Below are 27,556 nucleotides of genomic sequence, written 5' to 3' on the forward strand. Positions count from 1 at the left end.
AAATTTGTGATGCTAAGTTACTTAGTTGATATTTTATTCCTATATAATAAATTATAAATGTATAGAGTATCATTTTTATAAAGACCTTCTCTTGGTGAAAAACAAGACCAAAGTTTTTTCTTGGTGAAAAACATGACTAAGGGCCAGAGGTCTTCTGGCACAAAGAGCTCACTTCTGTGGTTATATCGAAGTCTTATAATACTGCACTTACCTCCTTGGATCTACTTTGGCTTATAAAACCACTTTAATCCAGGTTATTAAATCTGAATAAACAGCTAGAAGAAACCAACTCTAGTATATTTATGAAAATTTTTTTATTTTCAGAAAACATTTGAAAGTCTGATATGTATAGCAGTATGTTAGACTTTAAAGATTTGAAAAACACGATTTGTGAGAGATAGCTCCTATGCCAAATCCTTTGGAAAAAAAAAAAAGACATACAAATAAGTAACTGCACTGTAACATGAAACTGAAGAGACATGTCACAGGAGTCAGAGATATGAACTATCCAGTGAGAACACATCCTAATTTAAAAATCCAAATGTAGTTAAAAAGCCAAAATATTTATCTCTGTAAATAGGTAAGTTTTTTACATTACTGGTGAAAATTCATGTTGACCAGTTTTTTGTTTTTTTTTTTTAGAATTAAAATAATTTTAACTACCTAATTATAAGAAAAGAAAAATTGTATGTTTTTTTAAAGTACCTTCACCTAGAAATCTAAGAAAATGTAAATCAAATAATGAGCAACTTGTTCTGCATATTTATATGCTTGCCTCCTTAACAGGAAAAAGAAACATTTCAAAATAGAAAGTTATGGGGTGCCTGGGTGGCTCAGTCAGTTGTGCATCTGACTTTGGCTCAGGTCATGATCTCGCGGTTTGTGAGTTTGACCCCCATGTCGGGCGCTGTGCTGATAGCTGGGAGCCTGGAGCCTGATTCAGATTCTGTGTCTCCCTCTCTCTGCCCCTCCCCTGCTTGTGCTCTGTCTCTGTCTGTCTCTCAAAAATGAATAAATGTAAAAAAAAAAATTAAAAAAAAAAATAGAAAGTTATACTGCACAGAAATACAAACTTCAACTTCTTGTTTTATGAACGTCTAATTAACAGCAGTTTGAATCTAACATTCTCATAAATATATTGCCAAACAATCTCATTAACTATTGAATTTTTCTCCCCCCACAGCTACTGAATTTTTCTAATAGTATATACAAACTATTGTATGTAGGTGAATTAGCATGTGATCAAAATTTATAATTTACAGTAGCCATAGTTTGGCTACTATTTTATACTGAATACAACTATCTTAAAATCCTGTTTCTATGTTTCTAATGCATATAAGAAAGTTTTAAAAATTATTTCCCTTAGCAACACAATGAAGTAGGACATTTGTTCAGTATGTAGGACATAGATTTCTACAAAACCTGACACCAAGATCCTAAACCTAAAATGGAGCACAAGATTCATTAGATTCATGGCAACACCAAACATAGTATTCACTGATCATTTATTACAGGACACAGCTCTTCCTGTGTAGACACTCTGGAGGATACACAAGATAGGAAAAACCCTCAGTGAACTTAGGATCTTATGGGAGAGAGACGATTGTAAAGATTTCTGTAATTAAACATATCAGATTGTATGTTCCTGAGAGAACAACAGAGATAAAAAGGAGAAGAAAAAGAGGAGGATGAAGAGGAGGAAGAAGACGAGGACAGGAGGAGAGAGAGAACTCAACAAAACTGCATGGTCTACTTTTTCTTTTATAAGGCACAGCAATTATTTTGATTACATTAGGGAAAAGGCCTCAGTTCTTTGCTAATGATTTTTAACACATCTCCGCAACATCTGTTGTAGGCATGGGGGGAAACCAAAAATATTGAAGTCGTGAATCAGAATTTCGTAAATATGATCAAGTTAACGTGACTGGCACACATAGAAGTACTAACAGGACATCTTGAGTAGGGAACAGTACTGAATACTGAGGGATGACAGTGGGTAGAGGAGGATTTGCTTGTAGCTAAAAGGATGGAAAAAGGGAGGCAGACTAGATTGAGTACTAGCAGAGAGAGCTGAGCCATCAAGCCTGAAGGGCATGTGACTGAAGATAGCCACTCTCAGCCTAGGGGGATGCCACAGAGGACTCAGCAGGACCACAGGAGGCAAAGGTGGAGAAGCACAGTATAAGAGGAGCAGGAAGAGGATCCTGAGAAAGACTAAACATGTCTCCCTCTGAAAAAAGTATCCGACTAAATCTGAGTGCTCTTGTCAGTCAAGAGCCAGTTACACACCAGGTCTCCTTTTTCTTTATGTCCCCGGCTCTTAGTATAGTCTGCAACCTACTAGGCCCACAATTAATCAACTGCTTAAGTGCCACTGGACCAACGAGTACAAGTCCCAAGGAAGCAGATTCCAGAACAATATATGAAGATATCTACTGACAGATGGGTCTGCTTGAGACAGTGAGTTCCCACCAAAAGAGATGCAAGGACGGGCTGGGTGTCTACCTAGCCTTCTGCTCGACAGTACAACAGTCAACAGGATTTAGAAAAGATTGCAGCAGAGCCTGCCTCAGTGCCTGGTGTCCACTGTTAAGCTCGGTCTACTGGTTCTCTTTAAAGAAGAAAGTTTAGGGGTGCAGGGGTGGTGGGGGAGAGAGGAAGGGAGCAGTGCCTAGATCTATAATTAAAAATATACCCTCCCCTTTACTGACTCTAAGCCCCAAGAAATGACGCGCCTGCTTGTAGATCTGTGAAACTGAAAAAAAATGGAATGGTTTGTTCTCCTGCTAAGTCCAGTAACAGGCAGAGGAGCAGCTCTGAAAGTAGACGGAGTTACTGGTTCTGTTACTGCTCTGACTGTATCTACCACTCTACCTTTCTTACAGCCTGCTTCAGCCACACTAGACTCCGTCTTCATACTTGTTGTTTACTCTGCCTGGCACATGCTTCTCCTGGTCATCTGCATGGCTGACTTCCTCATATTCTTCAAGATTTGCTCAGATAGCTACTTTTTCAGTGGGTCCCTATTAAAAATTGCACCTTCCAATGCTACCAATCAACCTTATCCTATTTCTTTGTCTACAGCCCGAATCTAACACTTAGCACTGTACCATACCATAGAAATGACTTATGTATTAATTTTATAATTTATTTTGTCTTCCCCTACTAGAATGCAAACTCCACAAAACCAAGGATTTCTGTTTTGTTTACCATTTTACCTAAAGTACTTAGAACAGTCACTGGGACATAATTAAGAATTTAGTGACTATCTGTTAAATAAATAAATGTATAATGTCTAAGTAAAGGATGACACAGAATAAAGAACTCATTTATGCATATGAAATATTCAATAAAAGGCTCACTTGTAGATAGACATGCAGGAACTATGATCAACTGAGGAAGCAGACACCTGTCCTCCATTTCATGCTCATTCAGGAAAGTATGCTCTTTAAGAATGGTGGATTCTCTTGCCCTGTTATTTACTTTTCTTCTGCATGTGCTCACTCACATGCACTTTCTTGATTTGTGCAGGCATTGATATACACACACATGTACATGGACACATACATGCACACAACGTCCCGCATGTTCTCTTCTCACTTGTCCTCTTGCACACTATTGCTTCTATCTGACCAAGGATCTACATTTGAAATTGTCTAAGTTAGATATGCGTCCAATGTCTGTTTCTAATGTCCTATTTATGTAAATGCATTTTTGATTAAAGGACAGATAATGGACTACAAGCTTATGTTCTTCATTATAAATTTCAAACACTTACTTTTATCTGTGCCACACTACTTTTCATTTTTTGTTGACAGTGGTCTGATAAATCAAAGACTCCTTAAGTTGGTCCAAATAACCAGTACCAAACAGTATGAATTCCTTGACAGTTTACTTTTTCTGTCTGCAAACGTTACCTGTGAAATAGACCAAAGAAAGTTTTGTTAACATCGATAAAATGTATGTGAAATAACAACATATTATTTCCACACAATGAACACTTGACCATCTTATTTTTCTTAATCACTAGGAACAGATATATAATCAATAATTATATAAAAATTTAAAAAGTCCTTAAATGGTTCCACATAACAATGTATAAAGAACACATATGTAGAACAGACTCTGAATAAGAGAGCAAATAATAACATTATTAAACACCAGAAGGTATTTTAGTCTAATGACGGAAAGGAACAAAAATTAATTTAATAACTGATGTCAGATAACTTTATTCAAATCGTTTTCATTGAGGGAAACCTATACCTACATCATAAAACAGTGCTGTGGTATTACACTAAACAAGTAAACAAAGGAAATGATATAAGATAAAGTCTATATAAACTGAGTACAAAATATCCCATGTTTCTATATAGACTAAGAATGAAATATCCAATTATCATTATCTTGTAATAATGATCACTCAGAAATAAATATGCTCTGCATAAAAATATAAGTAATTAAGTTTTAATGTAATCTATCAAAGGTACATGACTTCAGATATATTCAGGCATGAGAACTAAATATTTGGCTCAGAATAAACCTAGTCACCAATGTTAAATGCTAAAATAAAAGTTTTCCAATATCTATCTGTTAATTACATTTTAGGAATTTTTGAAAAATGCTGAATTGCTAGTTATGTTAACACAGAACTGTCATTTAAGTATTTTATTTCAATTATGTATCTAAATGGTTTATGGTTTGGTGTAAGGTAATGAAATCAACAAAAATCAAATGAAAGAGTAGAAAATAAGAGATTTAAAAGAGGTAGAAAATACAGAGAAAGAACTGTGCCAGTACCAAAATAATTGAATACAACTAGGAAAATTTTTAAGCTTGAATGCCAGAAAGGTTTATAGATTATCTAGTCCAATTCCTTCTTTTTATAGATAAAAATAATGAAGGTCAGATAAGTTATTTCAATGTCCTAAGCAATACTACCAGTTAATGGCAGACCTATAACTGGAAACTTAGCCTAAGGACACCCAATTAAATTTTCTTTCCACTAGACCACATACACAAAAATAATACTAACACTATAAAGTGACACAGAGCTGCTATCATTTAATGCAGATAGGGATATACACAGATCACTAAATCAAGAAAAGTTTCTATTACAGTGGTTAGCATGGTATCAAGGTTATTAAGAGCAATATATATGAGATTCTTTACAAACTTAACGTATAAAGTACAATTGCAGCCTAAAGCACACCAGCAATTAAGTATTTGTAGCTGCAGTTAGATTAGCATGCTGCTAGGGGACTCTCAGAAGGGAGAGAGCCCGAGAAGAGGAGCCGCATGTGCCCAAATCTCTGACCACCTCTGAACCAACACATGAACAAAACAGTACTCAGGATCAAAGAACCGAACTGTGATATGAATAGCTGCCTAAGAGACAGAATTTGCAATTTAAGTCTAATCAAGTTAATTGTCTAAAAAGTCACCACTCCTCAGAGGAAAGTAACAGAATGTACAGTCTTAACATAACAGTTATAATGACCAGAATACAATTAAAAAAGTTATCAGAAAACTGTGGTCCAATCTTTAAAAAAAAAGATAATCAAAGACCAACATTAAGATGGCCCAGATGTTGGCATTGGCATACAAGGTTTTTAAAGCATATTCCAAAGCACAAAGGAAAACACACTTGCAAGCAATACACAGGAAATTTCAGCAAAAATGAAACAAACAAAAGCAAACAAAAACAACAATGAAAAGAATAGAACCAAAATGAAATTCTAGAACTGAAAAATATATGAAGTGAAAAACTCACTGGTTAGCCAAACCTAAGGCAAAATGGAGATAATAGAAAGTCAATGAAATTACATAATCTAAAAGATAAAAAGTATCCAATCTAGAAACAGACAAAAAAATTAATGAACAGGGACATGTAGGACAATTATCAAAAGGCCTAATCTACATGTAATCAAAGTTCATGAAGGAAAAAAACGGTATAGGAAAAAAATATTTTAAGAAATAGCCAAATTTCCCCCCAAATTTGGCAAAAGGCATAAATTTACAGATTCATGAAGCACAGATAATCCTAGATAGGATAAATATAAAGAAAACCATGCCTATACACACAGTCATACAGGGAAATAACTGTTCAAATTATTTCTGACTTCTCATCAGAAACTAAGGAGACTAGAAGACAATCTTTAAAGTGCTGAAAGACTAAAAAAAACCTGCTACCCTAAGATTCCAACAAAAATAATATTAAGAATGAAGATAAAGACATTTACTAATTAAAACAAACAAAAGAAAACTAAGAGAAATAGAATGCAGCACCAGCAGACCCATTCTCCAAGAAATGCTGCAGTTCTCAGGCTTTAGGGAAATGACACCAATGGAGACTTCAGAAAGTAATGAAGAACACTGGAAATGGTGACTTTTTCAGGAAGTATAAAAGACTACTTTTTCCTTCACTTAAAATACATAGGTCTGTTTAAAGTAAAAATAACATCTTGAGGGTCACCTGGGTGGCTCAGTCAGTTAAGCATCTGACTGTTGGTTTTGGCTCAGGTCATGATTTCACGGTTCATGAGTTTGAGCCCCACGTCAGGCTCCATGCTGCTGGTGCAGGGCCTGCTTGGGATTCTCTCCCTCTCTCTATGACCCTCCCTCTCTCAAAATAAATAAATGCACTCATTAAAAAAAAATCTTGAGGGGTTATAGTGTATGTAGATGAAATAGACACATTAGGTAGCATATATAGGAGGAGGTAAGATAGACCTACATGATCCAAGATTTCTAAGTTTTTTGTGAAGTGGTAGTAATTAATATCAAATCTAAGAAACTTATGGAAAGTTAAGGATACATATTGTTTCCCCTAGAACAATGACTGCAAAAGTAATGTTAAAAAATATAGCTAAAAAGCCTGTACATAACTTAAAATAGAATTTAAAAATATTTAAATTTAAAATTTAAAATTAAATTAAAAGGGCAAGATAGAGCAAAGGAACAAAAAACAGAAGGAGGAAAAAAAACAAGATGGCAGACCTAAATCTAACTCTGTTAATTATATTAAATATTAATGAACAAACAACTCAAACAGAAGTTACTTCTCTCTCACCTCAGGTGGATCCGACCCTGAAGGCATGATCTTGTCTCCACTGGGTTTTAGATCCCATGTGCCTTCTCACACAAGATGACTGTGCCGTATTACACAAATTTCATGACTTTTTTTGACATGACTCATTCCTGTATTTATGGCTATAAACGTATAGAGCCATGAAACTCAAAATTTCACTCAATTAACTTTTGCTTAAAGGTGATGGTTTTTACCCCCACTAGCCCAATCATTATATCATTTCTAACAAATACTTATCACCTTTATCACCCAGCATCATTTATCTATACACTCATTCAAGAACAAATAATATTTACTACTTCTGTTATTTTGCCAGGCACCTTTCTAGGCACTGGCTAGACAGCAATGAACAGCCATATCAAAATCCCCTGCCCACATTGAGCTTATATTCTAGTTCTAAAAAGTAAATCTATAATGATAAGCACAGCACTAAGCTGCTCAAGCAAAGTGGCTGGTTAAGTTTTTTTTTTTTTTGCAAATGCCAGTTTCATTCAAATCATTACTTAATGTAAAACTGGTTCCCTAGTTCATTATGTTAAAAGTAATTAAATTATGAACACTTGTGTATAGAATTACTAGTACATATATTGGGGCCTACCTGACTTACTACATCAGATGTGTAGGGGAAAAGGGATGCCTAGGCATGCTGGTTTCATGAAAGTATCCCCGATGTATTTCCAATATCCAACTCATCACCAGGTTGCCTCAGCTTTCCAATTTTGGATGAGAAATCTTGGTTCTCAATTTGCCATAAATTGAGAGTAAAATTGTACTTTACTTTAGGTAAAATACAGAGACTTCATAGCCTACCTCCTTTATAGTGTTTAGTCAAAAATCATTTGGAAAGGAACACATACATTCCAAATGTATTAATCCTTACTAACTCATTGGTAAGAAGCATATATATGCGTGCAAAAGAATATCAATAGCAGTGATTTTTAAATGAGAAATTTTGGGCACAATTCATAGGGAGAAAATTCTCAGTGGTAATGCACTGATTGCTGCAGCACAGGTTCTGTGGGAGTTTAAGATATATGCCATGATAATTAAAGTAACATTACCTACTGCAACATGGCCACAAACAAACATAAGCACTAAAATGGAGTCATCCAGATGATAAAATATGTTTATAAAATGCTTTTATTATTCTTAAAATTAATATAAAACATGAAAAATTGATAGGAAGAGAAAAAACCTACATCAACAGAGAAGTTCAGCCTTCCTAGGTAAACTGGACACAAATTTCATATACATTCATATATAAAGACTAAAATAACTTCTGTAAAAATATTTGCCTGTAAGTTTAAATATGCTTATTAATTAGTGAGATCTGGAATATATTTTATGGAAAAATTAAAAGCCTAGAAAACTATGAATGTTCTTAATTTGTTCTTATTTCCAGGATAACCAGTGACTAAGTCCCTATAAAATTGAGACTATAGTATACTTCGGTGGAGGATTCCATTCTCTTTGGGTTCTATTATTATTATATAAATTAATCAGAGTTACTTATTGTACACAGGAGTTCTTGCTTCCCTACATTCATCTAAACACTCCTTCTATAAACATTAGGAAGTGAATTGTCCAGAAGGAACATCAAAAGAATCTGTGAAAGACTCCACCTAGTTCTGTTTACTATTTATAGGAAATAACCTGATGGATGCTGCTGCCATCATCACCACCACACATCACCTGCGACTGATTTCAAGGACTTTTTTGGTCCAGAAGCAGAAAACACTGAAAACTACTTCTGACCAAGGCTACAGAATAAGGCCCTCCTTCCCCTGATGATAGAAACCACTGATGATAATGCACTTCTTTGTGTATTTTTGTTTTTTATCCTCTTGGTTATTTATTTTTTCTCTCCTTGCTGGTTGATGCTTCTAAATCTGTACAATGGAACTTTCTACATTAATGGAAAGGTTCATATTCTGCACTGTCAGTAGCCACTTCATTAACACAATGGCCACTGGCCACATGTGGCTATTGAGCACTTCAAATGTGCCCAATGGATTTGAGAAAATTAATATTATAATTTTATAATTTTATTAATTTTATAATTAAGTTTACTTTTAATTTGAATAGCCATATGTGGCTGGCTAGTGGTTACCATATTGGGCAACATAATTCTAAATGATTAGTAGACACTTAGGTCTTTTAATCATGGTACTTCAAAATCCTTGTCCTTGACAATCTCCAGATATGGTATTAATTCTTTAGATACTGACAAAGTAATATAACTCATATCCAATTTGTGAGAAAAGTCACTTGGTTATTTTCTACGAAAGGTTCAGATTACAGGAAATAAGGGATAATATAATAATCCTGGTCCTAGAGTCTGTCTATGTTTCAATCACCAAGGTGTGATCTCTAAAGTCTTAAATGCAGTGCATCCACCATGATGCCAAACAATCGTTTAACATAAACGTCAAGAAAACATGGCACTAGACATACTAGGACAATCACAAACTTGATACATGATCATGACCCACTGAAAGACAGTGTAGCTACAGATTGATCGTATCTCCAGAAGATAATGGCCTGTTCTGCAGCTGAGGCTGAGTAAGCAGAGGTACTAATAAAGTTAAAAAATAACCCTGATGGCAGCTATGAAGGGAGAATTGACAACTGAAACAGAAACTACTACTTATAAAATGGATTCTGCTAACTTGAAAAACATAAATATTATGCCAGTTTAAGTCACAATATACTTATCATGGATTAGCTAAGATCATACTCTTATTTCTAGTTACTTTAGACCCATCTGTTCCAAAGTAAGACCACAAAATGATGTCTGCAAGGACCCATAAGTTTTAAAGATATGACCATTTACTGTCCCAGCAACTCGCTAGTTTACAAATTCAAATTCTGCCCAATCACTGCCAAGATGATCTGATAACTAACCTCTAGTCTCACAAAGATAGTAAGTACCCGTTCTTAAACCACCTTTTTGAGATGCTCCATGGTCCTCCACAGTATACTGTCTCCTTTGCTGCATACTAATACTAAACTTTGACAGCTAATGAGGTATGTCATTGGTGATTATTCACTAGTGAGCTTTCACATACAAGCCTAATGATCCAGTTTCTCAAATGATTCAATGCCATGGGGGACAAAAAAAGAAAAAAGAAAAAAAGGAGGATAGCTATTATAGAACAAAAGAGACAACAGATTTAGTGTGTGGCCCTTGTTTAGATCCTGAGTTGAACACTTTCCCTTCTCTAAAATGGGATGTATTTATATAATAGAACCCACTTTACCAACTTGAATTCAGTACTAACTCAACTGACTAATAAACTCTACCCAACTTTCCTTCTAAAATGGAGGTAGGCTGAAGTTCTTATTTCTGAATAAGGGATGAAATAATGGAAGAGAACATTTTCTAATCCAGTTCAATTGTCAACTTGCTAAAATTATTAGCATGTTTACATCATGGTTTTTGGATGGGGAGGGGGAGAATGAAAATACGGTGGGACACAGACTCTCAGAATTACTTAAATCCTTATTACATGTTTTCCATCCAAGAGAACTTATCTTAGTATGTACCTGAAATAAGACTCATTTCAAAATCACTTAGGTAACACTAAATACTGTGCCCAAGTTGATAATGGAGATACTTTAAGCTCTAATGCTAGTACTATATGAACTTTAATATTTTCCTCCACTTATAAACATGTATTCCATTGATACAAAAGTCATTTTAGAATAATATAATGATGAATGTCCTGAAGCTGATGTGCAGTGGTGAATGTAGAGTAACCATCACCGATCAAAACCAGCCAATGGGAGAACTGCCAATGTACACAGTAACTCTTCAACAAACTAATCTATCCTTGACACTAATAGAGTCTATATAGCACATTACAATGATATTCCTGAGATATCCCAGAGATTAACAATTAACTACATATACTTTAGAAGTCTGAAATGTGTAATTTAGATTAAGACAACAATAGCAATAAATAATGATACATTACTGCAGACGCAAAAATACAACACTAGGCATTTCATTTATATATTCTTATTCAATCCTCACAATTACCTTGCTTTGTTAATTTTTTAGCCATATTTTCAATGGGAGAACTGAGGTTCAAAGAGTTGAAACAATGTGTACAAGTAAATTATAGCTAGTAAATGGCAGAGCTAAAATCTAGATGGTTTATCTGATGCCAAAACCATCTGATATTGCATCCCAATGAAAATGACAACATTAATATATGGATACAATATTGGTAAACTATAAAATGTAAACAGATATAGTCTCTACTATACAGAAAATCTTCCTATGCTAAACTGACCCATTTTTCCGAAGTTTCAGATAGCAAAGGTTTTGATATTAATATAAAGCCCTACCCACTTCTTTTTAAAGATGCAAAATAATACTTTAAAGGTTCCCTTTGTTTAATTAGCATAGCCGGAATTCACTCTGACCAGGTACAGTATAAGCAAATAAGTCACTTGACTCCACTGTGCAAGATTCACCATTTTCCTTGGCTATCCTTGGTTCTGAAACCTGGTTTCTCTTCTCAACTTACCTACACATACATATACACAGCAATTTTCTGTGTATTTTATTTCAAATTACCTTACTTATCTAAATGTAATGAGTTTTCTTTCTCATCAGTGTGTGTCATCTTTTCCTTTCTACCCTTCAACCATCATCACCAAATAATTTTCTAGCAATCAAGCACACTCTGTTAGATTTCCATGTCCCAAACTGTAACTGTGAAATTGACAATTTTACAAAGTAGACTGCTACTACAATTCTAACAAAAAATGCATAAAGTCCTATCATCGTCCAGATTTATACAGAATACGCCCATAAGGAAATTCTGGGAGTTCAACATGTGCATGCTTGATACTTAGACTAATTGGAAATTCCTGCAATGAGAGCAATTTATCTAGAGTTTATAGCTCTCGCTGCTCTTCTTAGTATCACTGTGTGTTTATGATGAATTATTAAATTTCTCTCTCCTTGTCACAAGTAAGCAACTCAGCAAAACCACACCTGCTCTCCTGAACAACGAGGGCATTTTATGATAAGAAGATGGTAGTTTAAAAATTATTTTCCCATCAGTGTCAGCAAGCATCAGAAGGCAAAATATTTAATAACGTTTGTAGGATGCACTTTAGATTGTTAACTGGAAACTATGAAATTGTAAATTCTGTAATTATCTTAAAAGTTCAGATGATGAAAACGTCAACTAATGGCTGTAATGCACAGCTTTCTCAATGATATTCTGTTGAGCACTCCTACCGTTGTCCCCGTTGTCCCCAAGGCATCCTCAACCAACATGACTTGCTGTAACTGTCATAAATTAAAAGGAAGTCAACAAAGTCCATTCCCTTTCCTTCAGGTTGTTCTACTGCATTCTACACAGTAACAGCACACTTGACAAATGTCAAACATGATAACAGAGTTAAAAAAAAACTATCTTAGTTGCTCAATAAGGGAAAATGGTAATATTACACAGTATTCAAAAGAAAAACCAGTTTAAATATGTTCTAAATACAAAACTGAAATGGGAAGGAGATAGTAGTAGGATCCTCAAGAAAATCCCCAAAGAGGACCCAAGCCCCTGGCCCTTCCACAAGGCAATTTTCCTTCCCAGGGAAAAGATACGAAAAACAGATTGGCCACATTTCTTAATATATGATAAGATGTCTATGGCCTTTACATATCTGTATTGAAGGAAAATCCTTTTAAGAGAATTGCTTTCCTACTATTGTTTCTTGTTATTTTTAAAAATGCGTAAATATTGGTGAGAAATATGCTGCATTATATACTACACAAGGACAAATGATGTTGTAATCTGATTTCAGCATAGGTTCACAATTTCAAGAAAATAAAAGCATCTGAACACTACTATCACTATAAGGAAAAGTCACCAGGTACAGGTGATGATCCCTTGTCTGCAATTATGGAATCTGAAAAGCTCTGAAAATACAATATTTCTTTTCCTTCCTTTCCTTTTTTTTTTTTTTTTTTTTTTATAGAAGAATAGTTGACACACAATGTTATATTAGTTTCAGGTATACAACATAGGAATTTGACAACTCTATATGTTATGCTATGCTCAGCACAACTTACAAAGATTTTTTTTTCAGTTTATTTATTTTGAGAGAGAGTGAGCACAAACAGGGGAGAGACAGAGAGAGAGGGAGAGAGAATCCCAAGCAGGCTCCACCCTATCAGCGCAGCACCTGACACAGGGCTCGAACTTACGAACCGTGAGATCATGACCTGAGGTAAAATCAAGAGTCGGACGCTCAAACAACGAAGCCACCAAGGTGCCCCACAAAGATTTTTCTTAAGCTTGTGGGAAACTCATCTGGCAGCAAAACTTGACCTGCACCAACCTGAGACTTAAATTTGTTGAACTGTAGAAATATTAATGTGTTTGATTGGAAGATATTGCCTGGGATTCCAAAAGGGCTATTACTTCATAAATATATGTGCACTGTGTTTCTTTAAAATCTTAAAAATTCTGAATGTCGAAACAGTTCTGGCTCTAAGATTACAAATAAAGAACTGTAGACCTGTACTCTCTTATTGTTTGTTTCCTAGTCAATACATATACCAGGTGTGCTCTTTGACTTATAACCATTTGAATGACTGAAGATTCCCATGTTCAATTATAGGGCTGGGAGGTGTGCAAATAGTACCTGGATACTATTTGACTTTTTATGAGGAATAAACAAAATATAAAGGCCTTTGATTAGTCTCTGACTCTGTGCAGGGGAGACAGCCCCAATTTGGGGACATCCTAAGACGACGGTAAAAAGACACAGATTAGTAAAAAAAAAAAAAAAAAAAAAGACAAAATCTAAAAGCTGTTAACATTTTAATAAAAATTACTCATTATAAACTGAGAGGAGGTATTATCCCTCATTCATTTCCTATATCATGAAGCCAGTCCATACTGGTCTGTATTTAACCAAAGAAATTAAAGGTGATATAATCTTTTCAATATGCTACTTAACTTTTTTTAAGTTTATTTATTTATTTTGAGAGAGAGAGCACACGCAAGCTGGGGAGGGGCAAATTGAGAAAGAGAGAGAAAGAGGGAGAGAAGGAGGGAGAGAATCCTAAGCAGGCTCTGGACTGCTGGTATGGAGCCCAACATAGGGCTGGAACCCATGAACCATGAGATCATGACCTGACCTAAAATCAAGAGTCAGATAATTAAATGAATGAACCACCCAGGTGCCCTCCTTCTAAGCTTTTAAAATGGAAATTTCTGTCTCAATGCTTCATGCGTCAACAATCTGTTTCCATATAAAAATCTTTAAGAGAAGAGTTCTTCAGTAGTACTTCCTGTAATTACTGAATAAAAACAAATCCTAAGGGAGGAGTCTGCTGCTACTACTTGTATCACTCAGTCACTTGTATCTACAGCCTAAGCCCACCTCGTCTTCTCTTAGTTTCTCCACACACCCTTTGGTTCACAATTCAACTGCACAGCAACAGGACTGAACTTTCCTCACTAACTCCAGCATCTTCATTCACTGAACAAACATTATGGGTTTTCTTGGTCTAGTGATTAAGCTAAGTTTTATATCCATTTTCACAATAACAAATAGATAAAACCTTAAATTTCAAATCTATACCATAACCCTCACCACTTTACTTGATAGTAAAAGAAGAGTCTTGTACTAAAGAAATAGCTTTAGTGCTTCTTTATCACCCACTGAATGCTTTCTTTTTCATTTAATGTTAAAGTTTGAATTTTTGCAGAAGAGTCTCTTTTGTAAGGTCATAAAAATTAAGACACTTGGTATAGGACTAACACAGGTAAATGGAACTAAAACAAAAATGATGAGGATAAGCCAAAACTGACACTTCTATTAAGAAGTTGTAAAGTAGTATAGAAAAAATAAGAAAGTATAAGGTTAAGAGAAAGAACAGTATGGTTGTGGTCTTTTTCTGTTTTTTTACTCTACCCCCTATTTTTTGGAAACAAATTAAGAATAGGGGGTCAAAGGCAGTGTCTGTTAATAGTGAGGCGATACATACATTAAGCTGCGCACAAGGAACTGGGATCTGAGAAATGAAAGTTGCTAACGTCAGGAGAGAAGAAAAGTCTTGAGTGCTGTAGCAATGTTATAGACACAGTATTCCTGGAAGAGAGGAAGTGCAACTAAGTGGGTCTGGGGCATACAGAAAAAAGTGGGTCCAGAAGCTGAATGCTGAAGTACAAGTAGGAAAGGGGGAAAAATCACTTCTCGCATGAAAGGGGAAAGAGGTCATTCAGGCAATGAGATCAGCATGTGTAAAGACTGAGATATAAAAAAAGAGTTTAGGGGATTCTCAGTTGTTTGAGTACAGGGTGTGAATGTAAGATTGAGCAGAAATGAGATGGAACATGAGACTCATGAAGCTAAAGCATGAAACACCTTGAATGAGAACAAGATTTCTGAGATTCTTGGTCACTGCTATACATTGAGAACCCAGGACAGTACTTACCACTTCACAGGTTCCAACTGTAAAATTAAACATAAAAGGGGGCGTGTGGACTTCTAATGATTATTACCATTCCTTGTTTTTTTTAATGTGTTTATTTTGAGAGAGTGTGTGTACATGCGTGCGAGTGGGGTAGGGACAGAGAATCCCAAGCAGGCTCTGTGCTGTCAGCGCAGAGTCTGAAGAAGGGCTCGATCCCATTAACTGTTAAATCATGACCTGAGCCAAAATCAAGTCACACGCTTAACTGACTGAGCCACCTAGGTGCCCTGATTATTCCTATTTCTTCCCACAAAGAACTCTCTATAACGATACTTAGACAACTTTTACCAAGCAATACCTACCACAGCAGACTTGTCTTAACTATCAACGCTGACTTCTAGGAAGCCCCGAGCTGTTTGTCATCAACTGCATCAAGACAGCACTATCAGGGGTCATCCCTTGTCTTCACCCCGTGTTAACCTGGAGGGCTGAATAAATTTCCAATTTATGGAAGATGAAAAAAATACCAGTTCCTTTAAAGGCACTGCAAGAGGAAACCTGATCCTGAAGGTGCAGTTACTTCAACTTACAAAACCATGTTTAATCACTGAGTCTATTTCATGTCTTTGAATACTCATACCGCTTTATTCCCCCTCCCCCAAAATGTGTTCCTCAGCTTGCTTAAATAAGTATATGGGCTGAATACATTCTGTCAACACTCAGCACAGCTTTGAAAGTGGTCTTTCAAAGGTAACTAAAGAGCTATTTAGTAAACCACGTTTTAAGATTTTTAAAGAAAGTTTATTTATTTTGAGAAAGAAAGAGCACATGCACGCAGGAGGGGCAGAAAGACAGAGGGAGAGAGAGAATTCCAAGCAGGCTTTGTGCTGTCAGCACAGAGCCCGACACGGGGCTCCATCCGACAAACCCTATCATGACCTGAGCCAAGATGAGGAGCCAGATGCTTAAACGACTAAGCCACCTCGGCACTCCAACCATGTTCTAAGTGTTAAAGAAAACTTGGAAGTGGTGGTCTCCACGGAGAAATTTATGAAGTAATCCCTAGACACAAAGCACTTTATTTCATTACGGAGGCACCTGTCACCAAGTCTAGAATTAAACCATCTTGATAAAATAATTGAGGGAAGAACTCACAGGACCTTTCAGGTGGAAGTGCTGAACTCTGTCTATCCTGATCCATTTCAATTAGGCCTAAAGTCAAGTTAAACATGACTCTCCACTTAGTCTCTTCCTCTGATTAGCTTCTATAATCACAGCAGTCTTAATGTCTCCAGGCCAAGGTAATTTATACCATTTTTGTTGTTGCTGTTGTTGTTATCTATTCTCCGGGAAAACACTTACTAGCTTGGCTACAAATAGCAAAGGCTTGCTTTAGTCCACTGCTTCCTCTCCTGATGTATTATTTTGGAAGAAAATGCTTCGAAAATTTGCACTTTATTGTAGGCACTGAAATGAAATGTATACACTGAGATAAAATATTTAGGTGACAGGTTCAGTCCAGAAGTATGATGAAACTAATGTGCCAGAGGCCTTTTTGTTTCATCACCCTCCCATGCTAAAATTTTCAAACATTACAGAAGAGAAATGCAACAAGGAAGCCCACAGAGTCATCAGTATGGTCAGCTATATTACCAATAACCACCTCTTTCTTAGGCCAGCTAGAACTTACGTTACAGAGATACCAGGTAATACAAAATTCAGTCTAGATACAAGTGGGTAGTAAACAGAAAATAATGTTTGCTAAGGCACCGGTGCTGTAAAAGTGTGTTCTCTTAGATGGTCTCAGGTACAACTTACTGTCGATCACCTGGCAATGTACAATCATCAGGGAGAACACAAACCAGAACCCCAGTCAAATGGGGTGGGAAATGCTCCACGAAAGTGGAATGGGCACGGAAACATGGAAGAGCAATATTCAAAAGCAAAGAACAAGAACTGAGGCATAGAGGATTCATCAGCTATATTACAACAGTAACAATAATAGTTAACACTGTAGGCCGGGCACTGTACACAGGCCTTATATATAAGCATTGTTATTTATTTTTATCCTCAAAACAACCCACTAAGTTAGATATTATTATCATCCACATTTTTCAGATGAGGAAGCTGAGACTAGAGATGTTAAGTAACCTGCCTAAGTGACAGAGTTTCTAAGGCCTGAATCAAGACTGGAATCTTTGGCTTAGGAGTCCATCAGCCAGCACCCACCCTAGCAGGTCTCCTCCTCCTACAGATGCTGCTTGTCACAATGCTTCTAAGAACAAAGTCACACTTTTAATGCCAATTCTAAATCCGCTTTTCTAGAGAAGGATAATTGAGGCTAACTCCCAGATTCACAGGCAATCCTAAAACAAGTTTAAACATGATGAGGAGGCAGGCTAACTAGTTTTCTGAAAGCCAAGTTTGTTTTTCTATCTGCTATTGCTAGTCTGTGGACACATCAAAACGTAAAAGGAACTGTTAGTATGCTTTCAATCACGTATATCTTGCATCTAGAACATCCTTTCTTCATTTTTTTTTTCCTTATTTATCTCAAAGAGGTGTTGTGAGGGTTAAGTGAAAATAGGTAAAGCGATTATTGCAGTTAAGACTCAATAAAATTAACTATTACGGTAGCGATATACACAAGTGTATTGTAGGATCCGGAGCTCCACAGAGAGGTGGACATACTGGAGATCCAAGTTGGAGAGTTAGTACCTTATTGGAGGTAGATCAACTTAGGGAGGGATAAAGGACGACAGAGAAGAGCCCCCAGGACTAAACACTAGAAAGCATCTAGTATTTACAGGGCAAATGAATGAAAAAGAAACGATTAATGAAAATGTAAAAAAGCCGTCACAGGGATATACGCTGGATGGAGGCTAACAGTGGAACTTCCACTATTTTCTAACTAACCACAGTTCCTTAATCCCACTCCCACGGCCTGGGGCCCGGCCGGTAAAAAAAGGGGCCTCGGGAAACCTAAAGGACTTGAGAAGTTCTAAGTGATCCGCGCCGACAAGACAGAGGCCCAGGCGCTGGGGCTAGACTTCAGCAACAAAAACACCACCGCCAGACAGCTGCAGCAACCTCACCAGGAAGCGAGGTCCGTCCGCGCAGGCGGGAACGGAGTTCACGGCCCCTTCCCTACCCGCTCAGACTCCTCCGCACTACCGGCACTCACACCTCAGTCTCGGGGGCCGGCGCGCACACCACCGAGCTGCCGGCGGAGGTACCAGCAAATCCTTGCTCACCCCCTAGTCCCCTTTCTATTCCCATCCGGTCCGGCAACCCGCCACCCCCAATCTGGTTCGCTGCCTGAGGCGAGTCTACGGAGTTCGGTAATTACCTGGAGCTCCACCGCGCCGCCATTACACCGGACGCACGTCACTTCCCCTTCTGCGGCCCCGGCAGTGCGAGGAAGGCGGAACGTGAAATACATACAAACCTGACGCTAAATTCACTTTAAAACGTTATCCTATTAATTTACTTTAAATACCATAACTTAATACCACGTTGAGAGCAGTTGGTCTGGCCACAATTTCCTCTTTCCAAGACGGCGACAAAAGAGAAGTTAATGCAAACTACAAAGTCCAGCATCCGCCGCCAGTCAGGACGGAAATGACGCGTAAATTGTAATTTTTAGAAGGTCGCAATGTACGACGGGAATTGTAGTTCTTCTGAGTAGGCTCCCGAGAGCACATCCAGGCGGCTCATCTGAAAGCTGATAGTGATGAGGATTTCTCAAAATTTACTTTAAAGCTCTTTCTCTGCAGTTGGCAAGAAGTAGACCTCAGTAGTCATTTTTTCTGTGGAAATCTTTAAGAGGAGAAGACAGACTTTTGGCAGTAGTTAGATCAAGAGCCTATATAAGGAAAAATGTTAGGAAACGTTAAGTGCCTACTAAGTCCCAAGATTTCAAGCTGCGAGAACGGGAGGATTTTGGACCACAAAGTGAAGTAATGAGGAAAAGCTAATTTTGTAGAGAAGATGATGCTTCTAATTGAGTTTAAGGTACCAGCTGGCAAGACATCGTGAGGATAAGGAGATTGGCTGGCCAACTTGGAAATAGCGAACTGTGCAGAGATCAGAGGTAATTCATGAAATTGTTTTCTTATGCTTTACTTTTCAAGAGTAACAAAACCTAAAAAAATTCAACTGCTTGTTACTGTTTTGGAAACTATCTTTTCCTAAAGCAACTATATCTTTATTCTCCCCACCCTTGTGTACACCAGGCCTGGTTTATCCAAACATTTCTCTATTAGGATTTTAGAGTACTCATGTGAGTAACCCTTTCTTTGAGGCAGAAGAGTACAGTGATTACAGATAAAGATACTGGAGAAGTCCTATTTATGTTTAACTCTTAAATCTATTGATATACTCATGGGTAATTTTTCTGGGGCAGTTTACTTAACACTGTGTGCCCATTTTCTGATGTTGGGGGGGTGGAGGAGTGCCCATCCCATAGAATACTCTGAAGAACTGAATTCGTTGATACACTTGATGTATATGAGATAATTCTTACTACATAACAGTATTATTCATCCTTTTTTTTTTTTTTTCCTATCTAACCTGTTTGACCATAAAGGCACATTTTGGTGTCTTTAAATATTTAAGTGAATAGTTTTCAGTTGTACCAATACAGGGCATAGGAGATGAATCTGGTAAACATTTGTATCCATACTGAAAAGAAGCACAATACCACCTCTACAATTATCAGTAGCAATAGGAAAGTTAGAGTTGAAGCTAGGGTAGTTAGATGGAGCTGGAAAAGACTAGGTTTGTCGTTTTGGAATCCAGGAAGCAAACTGTGACATAGGGTTAAGAATGTAAAACAGGGGCGCTTTGGTGGCTCAGTCAGTTGAGCCTCTGACTCCTGATTTTGGGTCAGGTCATGATTTCACAGTTTGTGGGTTCACGGTGTGGAGCTTGCTTGGAATTCTCTCCCTCTCTTTCTGCCCTTCCCCTATGTGCATTCGTGCGCGCGCTCTCTCTCTCTCTCTCTCTCTCTCTCTCAAAAATAAATAAATAAATAACCTTTTTAAAAAAGAATGTAAAACAGTAAAAGTAAAAGGGAGGAAACTGGCTTGGGTATGGTAACTCCAGAGCAAAGATGAAGAGTCTCACGCTGGGATGAAGAGTCCCACACTGGGATAAAAATGGCTAGGCCCTTGTAACACAGTTTTGCTCAGTCATTGGCTGGAGCCACCCCAAGAAAAATGTGGCCACCATTCAAAACCTGATATACAGTTGGAAGTATTAACATTTGAATGGTGTTACCTAACTACTCCTAGCAGCTCCGCAAAGAGCCTTTTCTTGAAAGGGTATCTGAACAGAATTTCTCTGTCACAGTCAACCCCTTGCACCATTTAGATACACTCTGTATACACATTCAGAGAACAATTCCTCTAGGGTTCCAGTGGCTTCTTTTCCTGAAAAGAAACTTAGTAGAGAGAAGTTAGTGGGACAAACTATAGTCCCCATCTTTGCAGTTGGTTTTGAACCACACCTGAACCATTGCCTTTGTCCTCCACTATTCATTCTAAATTCCCCACACTCTCAGCTACCAATTCTGCTGGTCTTAGTAGTTACACTAGTTGTGTGAAAACCCTAGTTCCTGAGAAATTTGAACCCTTAGTAATAATCACCTTCTCATGCAGGTGCTGCTGCAGTTGGCTATTAGCAGTCACTCTTCGGCAAGGTAGCACTAAGAGTTGCCCAAATAGATCACCTGAGTGTCACGCATTGTCTTGCTTGTTCCTGTTATGTAACATCAAGCCTACATTCTCCTGATGATAAGACTTAGCTTTTCCTCCCAAGGTGTTAACTCTTCTTTTTGCCTCCTTTTCCCTGAACTCAAGAGGTCCAAAGTGCCTATGCAGCAGATGAAGCTCAGTTCAATGGGACTCTTGCTGTGTCCTCTAGCAAGAATATAACACCTTTGGGGACTAGGACCTCTGATTCCAAAAAGGTCAGAGTTGCAGGTATGGGGACCACTATGTCTCCCTATGGGTCAGTGGGAATGATTGTAAATGGGGCTAATCCTGTTTTAGTCCCTTGTTTTGTGGACCCATATATTGTTCCTACTGGAGATTCTAAGCCATTCCAAAGTCTACTGTACGCTGGGGAACAGCACCTCTTCCTTGCAGAGTATTCTCTTAGCAGGTGCTTGAACTTTACCCTTCACAGATCATTCCAGTGCTCTATTAGGCCACCACCTTCTGGGAAATGCAACATGTGATACAACCAGTGGAACTCATGGTCGCAGGCACTTCCTACACTACTTTTACTGTGAAATGATTTCTCTGGTTGGATGCTGTGTTGTATTGTGTTCCATGTCTGTGAATTAGGCATTGTATAAGTTCCTATATGGTGGTGCTGGATAAAGATTTGTGGGTATGAAGTGCAAATATATACCCAATACATATGCTGGCAGGTTGAACTGGCAAATGAGGCAGTATCATAGGTAGGTGAACTATGGTAAATGGGCCTCATGCTGATGGACCCCATGCAAAGACTACATTTTTGCCACCATAACCATTTCACTCAAGTGTTCATTGTGCCAGCACTATAGTGACTGCTAACAAAGACAAGCTAACATCAACTAGCTGAGTAATTTTGTTTATTTGATTATTTAATACTTCTTCTGTAATTTATGCTTTCTTGTGGACATTGATGTATGATAAAAAGATCCTCACACTTTTTACTCACAATGCTATGCATATCCACATGCCTCTAACTCTTTAAGTCCTCCTTGTCTGCAGTTCTTTTTTTTTTTAACATTTATTCATTTTTGAGAGACAGACTGTGAGTGGGGGAGGGGCAGAGAGAGAGGGAGACACAGAATCTGAAGCAGGATCCAGGCTCTGAGCTGTCAGCACAGAGCCCGAGGTGGGGCTCGAACTCACGGACCGTGAGATCATGACCTGAGCTGAAGTCAGACGTTTAACTGACTGATACACTAAGGGGCCCTTCCTTGTCTGCAATTCTTAAAATCTTTTTCTTTTCAGACTTCTGACCAGTCAGCCAGGCTATGTGGCATTTCCTATTAGTCTATTTATGCCCTGACATCAGGCCACTTCTCCTTACCATACAAAGTGGAAGACCAGGTGCACCACCTGAAGCTCTGCCCATTAGGAAGCTCTCCTGTCTTCAAACTATTTGGGAGTGAGCCTGTACTGCTGTCCAATTTCAGGTTTCATCCACATACTTAGCCAATTCATCTGTAAACTAAACTCAGCCATTTTTTTCTTTCTTCGGCTGGTGATCAAGACACCACCCCTACCCCAATATGGCCATCAGTACAAGCTGAGAGAGGGTGTTGATGCAACTGAAGGGTGATATCAAGGTCTAGACTTATCTGTTCACGTGGATTTTTTGTGCCTCTGCTATTCTTTGTGCGCCATCCCAAATATAATACTTTCATCTTATGATGAATTATGACTGGGTCCTCCAGAATTTATGACATTGATGGGTTCAACAAGACACATTGCATTTTGTGTCACTTAGTGTCCCATGGTCAAGCATTCCCTCTTTTTTTTTTTTTTCCAGTAGCATGCCAAGACTTAACTTTTAAAAACTGTGCAACCTTGCTCCAGAACCCCGGGGGCTTGAATTGTGTAAGATTTCTATAAACTCCATATGCATCTTTTCCCAAAACTGACAACTCTTAACACCATAGAAAGTGCCAGATCCTATGGCACAAGTACCAAGGCTTTTTGCATCACTACTCAGACCTACTGCAGAGCTCTTTTGCCAGGTTGTAAAGCTGGCAGCTTTTAATGTCACCGAGCATGTGGGCCAGAAAAATATTTCTAGGTGTGAATTATGTTGCTTACAGAACCCAAAGCAGCCTCCTAGGCGCTGTGCTTTCTCCTTTCTTGTAGAGGATGCAAGAGGTAGCAGTTTGTCTTTTACTTTGAAGGGAATGTTCTAGCACTCCCCAGAACACTGGACATTTAAACCCTTTAATGAAGGACAGATCCCTAATTATTCACAGGGTTGATCCCCTACTTTCTAGAACACAAACCTCTAGCACACTAGCCAACATGATCAACATGTTTAATCAGCATAGTATCATTGATATAATGGATCAATATGAGACTCTACAGGATTTCCAGATGATCTGCATCTCTTTGGACTGTATTATGAGAAAGAAAGGAGAGTTTACATAGCCATGGGGTTAAAGTGTCAATGCATATTGTTGCTTGTTTATTTCCTTTGGATATTAATATTTCTAATTGTGTTCATTGATGGGGTAAAAAAGAATCCATTCTCCAAATCAGTGGCCTGTGCTTGAGGCCATATTATCCTGCTTTAACAATGGCACTTTGCTTGGCATGAGAGCTGCACTTGGGGCTGCTAGTTGGTTGAGCTTCCAGTAGTCTACAATCATTCTGCTAATTTATCTGGTTTCTACATTGGCCAAACTGTCGAAGTAAATGGAGGTGTGATGGGAACTACTATTCCTGCATGCTTTATGTCCTAACGGTATTGTTAATCACCACCCTTTGGCATTGTGATATTGTTTTAGATTTACTTTCTTGCCCAGGAGAGGCAGTTTCAAAGATGTCTACTTGGCCTTCCCCACTATGATAACTCTTACTCCACAGGCCAAGGAGAATATGTAGAAATGACTCCCAACTGTGAAGTATATCAATTCCAGTTATACACTTGGGATTGGGTAAATGACCACTGAGTTGATCTGTGAACCCAGTGGACCCACTATGAGCCAGACTTTGGCCATAACTCCATTTATTACCTGGCTTTCATAAGATTCCATTTCAATAGTATTGCCATGGTGTTGCTTCAGTTCTTCAGGTATTAATGTTGACTCTAACCAGGTATCTAATAGTCCTCAAAATATGTGGGTACTCCCCTTACCCCAGGACATGGTAATTCAGATAAGTGCAAATGGGTCTCCTTGGGGAAGGTCCAGGGGAATCACCATGATATATACTTGACATGGTGTCAAGTCAGGGTGATCAAGACATGGTCAAGTCAGGGTGATTCTTTTTGAGACCCAGAAAAATCTTCAGTCAATGGTTTGAAAACTGATACAGAACCAGGAACTGGGCAAGAGATTGTGACTTTTTATTGGGGTGACCAGTCTCTTGCTTATTTATTCTTTCATTTAATTATGTATATGAGGCATTACTCTCATTGACAACCCATATATTTTGCCCATAGTGACACCCTATTCTGTTAACCATCTGTACAATTCACTCTTGGCCACTATTCCAACAACTGGTACTATGATTCTTGTGACTCTCTAGCTTCTGAGGGTTAAGTATTGCCTTAGCCTCTATTGCTTCAGGGACCCATAATCCTCACTGCTACAAATGAACCAAGTTCCATGGCAGCCTTCTCTTTTTTTTTTTTAATTTTTAAATTTTAATTCCAGTATAGTTAACATACAATATTACAGTAGTTTCAAATGTACAATGTAGTGATTCAACAATACTATACATTACTCAGTGCTTATCATGTTAAGTGTATTCTTAATCCCTTTCACCTATTTCACCAATCTCCCCATCCACCTCCCCTCTGGCAACCATCAGTTTGTTCTCTGTAGTTAGGAGTCTGTTATTTAGTCTCTCTTTTTTTCACTGTTCATTTGTTTTTGTTTCTTAAATTACACATATGAGTGAAATCAAATGGTGTTTGTCTTTCTCTGACTGACTTAATTTCACTTAGCATTCTACTCTATGGTTCCATCCATGTTGTTGCAAATGGCAAGATTTCATTCTTTTTTATGGCTGAATAATATTCCATTATTCATTCCATATGATGGCTGAATAATATTCCATTTTACATTTTGGATACTAACCCTTTATCAGATAGGTCATTTGCAAATATCTTTCCCATTCAGTAAGTTTTCTTTTTAGATTTGTTGATTGTTTCCTTTTGCTGTGCAGAAGCTTTTTATTTTGATGTAATCCCAATAGTCTATTTTTGCTTTGTTTCTGTTGCCTCAGGAGACATAGATAGAAAAATGTTGCTATGGCTAATGTCAGAGACATTACTGCCTGTGCTCCCTTCTAGGAATTTTATGGTTTCAGGTTTCACATTTAGATCCTTAATCCATTTTGAGTTAATTTTTGTGTATGGTGTAAGAAAGTGGTCAAGTTTCATTCTTTTGCATGTTACTGTCCTGTTTTCCCAACACCATTTGTTGAAGAGGCTTTTTCCCATTGCATGTTCTTGCCTCCTTTGTCAAAGATTAATTGACCTTATAATTGTGGGTTTATTTATTGGATCTCTATTCTGTTCTATTGCTCTGTGTGTCTATTTTTGTAACAGTACCATACTTTTGTGATTACTACAGCTTTGTAGAACAGTTTGAAATGTAGGATTGTGATACCTTTGGTTTTGCTGTGCTTTTTCAAGTTTGCTTTGGCTATTCAGGGTCTTTCGTGATGCCAAACAAATTTAAGATTATTTATTCTAGTTCTGTAAAGATGTTGTTGCTCTTTTGACAGGTATTGCATTGAATCTGTAGATTTCTTTGAGTAGTATGAACATTTTAACACTATTTGTTCTTCTAGTCCATGAGCATAGAATACCGTTCCAATTATTATTTTTTTTTTTCAGTTTCTTTCATCAATGTCTTATAGTTTTCAGACTATAGGTCCTTTACCCCATTGGTTTAGTTTATTATTTATTTCTTTCTTTATTTATTTCAAGAAATCAAGTTTCTGTTCTTGGCATTTTATTGACAAGGCTGTTGATCCTTTTTCTGGGCCGCTGTGGTTTTTTATTTTTATTTTTTTTCGTTGTTTGCTTGTTTTTGTTTTTTAATTTACATCCAGATTAGTTAGCATTTAGTGCGACAGTGATTTCAGGAGTAGAATCCAGTGGCTCATCCCAACAAGTGTCCTCTTTAATGCCCCTTGCCCATTTAGCCCATTTCCCACCCAAAACTCCTCCAGCAACTCTAATTTGTTCTCTGTATTTCAGAGTCTCTTATCTTTTGTCCCCCTCCTTGTTTTTATATTATTTTTGCTTCCCTTCCCTTATGTTAATTTGTTTTGTATCTTAAATTCCACATAAAGTCATATGATATTTATCTTACTCTAATTTTGCTTAGCATAATACACCTAGTTCCATCCATGCTGTTGCAAATGGCAAGATTTCATTCTTTTTGATTACCAAGCAATATTCTGTTGTACGTACATACACACACACACACACACACACGTATATATACACGCCATATCTTCTTTATCCCTTCATCACTTGATGGACATTTCGGCTCTTTCCATACTTTGGCTCTTGTCTATATTGCTGCTATAAACATCAGGGTGCATGTGCCCTTCAAAACAGCACACCTGTATCCGTTGGATTAACACCTAGTAGTGCAATTGCTGGGTCATAGGGTAGTTTTATTTTTAATTTTTTGAGGAACTCCATACTCTTTTCCAGGGTGGCTGCATCAGTTTGCATTCCCACTAACAGTACAAAGGGTTCCTCTTTCTCTGCATCCTCACCAACATCTGTTGTTGCTTGAGTTGTTAATTTTAGCCATTCTGACTGGTGTGAGGTGGTATCTCCTTGTGGTTTTGATTTGTATTTCCCTGATGATAAGTGTTGTTGGGCATTTTTTTCATGTGTCTGTTAGCTATCTGGATGTCTTCTTGGAAAAGTGTCTATGCATATCTTTTGTCCATTTCTTCACTAGATTCTTTGTTTTTTGGGTGTTGAGTTTGGTAAGTTCTTTATAGATTTTAGATACTAACTCCTTATCTGATACATCATTTGAAAATATCTTCTCCCATTCTGTCAGTTACCTTTTAGTTTTGCTGATTGTTTTCTTTGCTGTGAAGAAGGTTTTTATCCTGATGAGGTCCCAATAGTTCTTTTTGCTTTTGTTTCCCTTGTCTCTGCAGACATGTTTAGTAAGAAGTTGCTGCAGCCAAGGTCAAAGAGGTTTTTGCTTGCTTTCTCCTCTAGGATCTTGATGCTTCCTGTCTTACGTTTAGGTCTTTCATCCATTTTGAGTTTATTTTTTGTGTGGTGTAAGA

At 37.5% G+C, this 27,556-nt stretch overlaps 1 protein-coding gene and 1 long non-coding RNA gene across 2 annotated transcripts in view; one reads left to right on the top strand and one right to left on the bottom strand.

Annotated features, from left to right (window-relative positions):
- CWC22 (CWC22 spliceosome associated protein homolog) overlaps positions 1–19,027 on the bottom strand; it is a 55,553-nt gene extending 36,526 nt beyond the window's left edge. Inside the window, exons 1-2 of the mRNA XM_015086842.3 lie at positions 18,883–19,027; positions 3,779–3,917 (exon numbers count right to left, since the gene is read on the bottom strand). Of these exons, the coding sequence (XP_014942328.2) occupies positions 3,779–3,805 (27 nt within the window). The 5' untranslated portion in view covers positions 3,806–3,917; positions 18,883–19,027. The remainder of the gene's footprint in view (positions 1–3,778; positions 3,918–18,882) is intronic.
- Positions 19,028–19,142: 115 nt separating this feature from the next.
- The window catches only part of LOC113595301 (uncharacterized), a 198,304-nt gene continuing 189,890 nt past the window's right edge, over positions 19,143–27,556 (top strand). The window contains exon 1 of the long non-coding RNA XR_008295464.1: positions 19,143–19,626. This is a non-coding gene — a long non-coding RNA (uncharacterized LOC113595301). The remainder of the gene's footprint in view (positions 19,627–27,556) is intronic.

The sequence above is a fragment of the Acinonyx jubatus genome, chromosome C1, assembly GCF_027475565.1.
Source record: "Acinonyx jubatus isolate Ajub_Pintada_27869175 chromosome C1, VMU_Ajub_asm_v1.0, whole genome shotgun sequence".
Lineage (NCBI taxonomy): Eukaryota > Metazoa > Chordata > Mammalia > Carnivora > Felidae > Acinonyx > Acinonyx jubatus.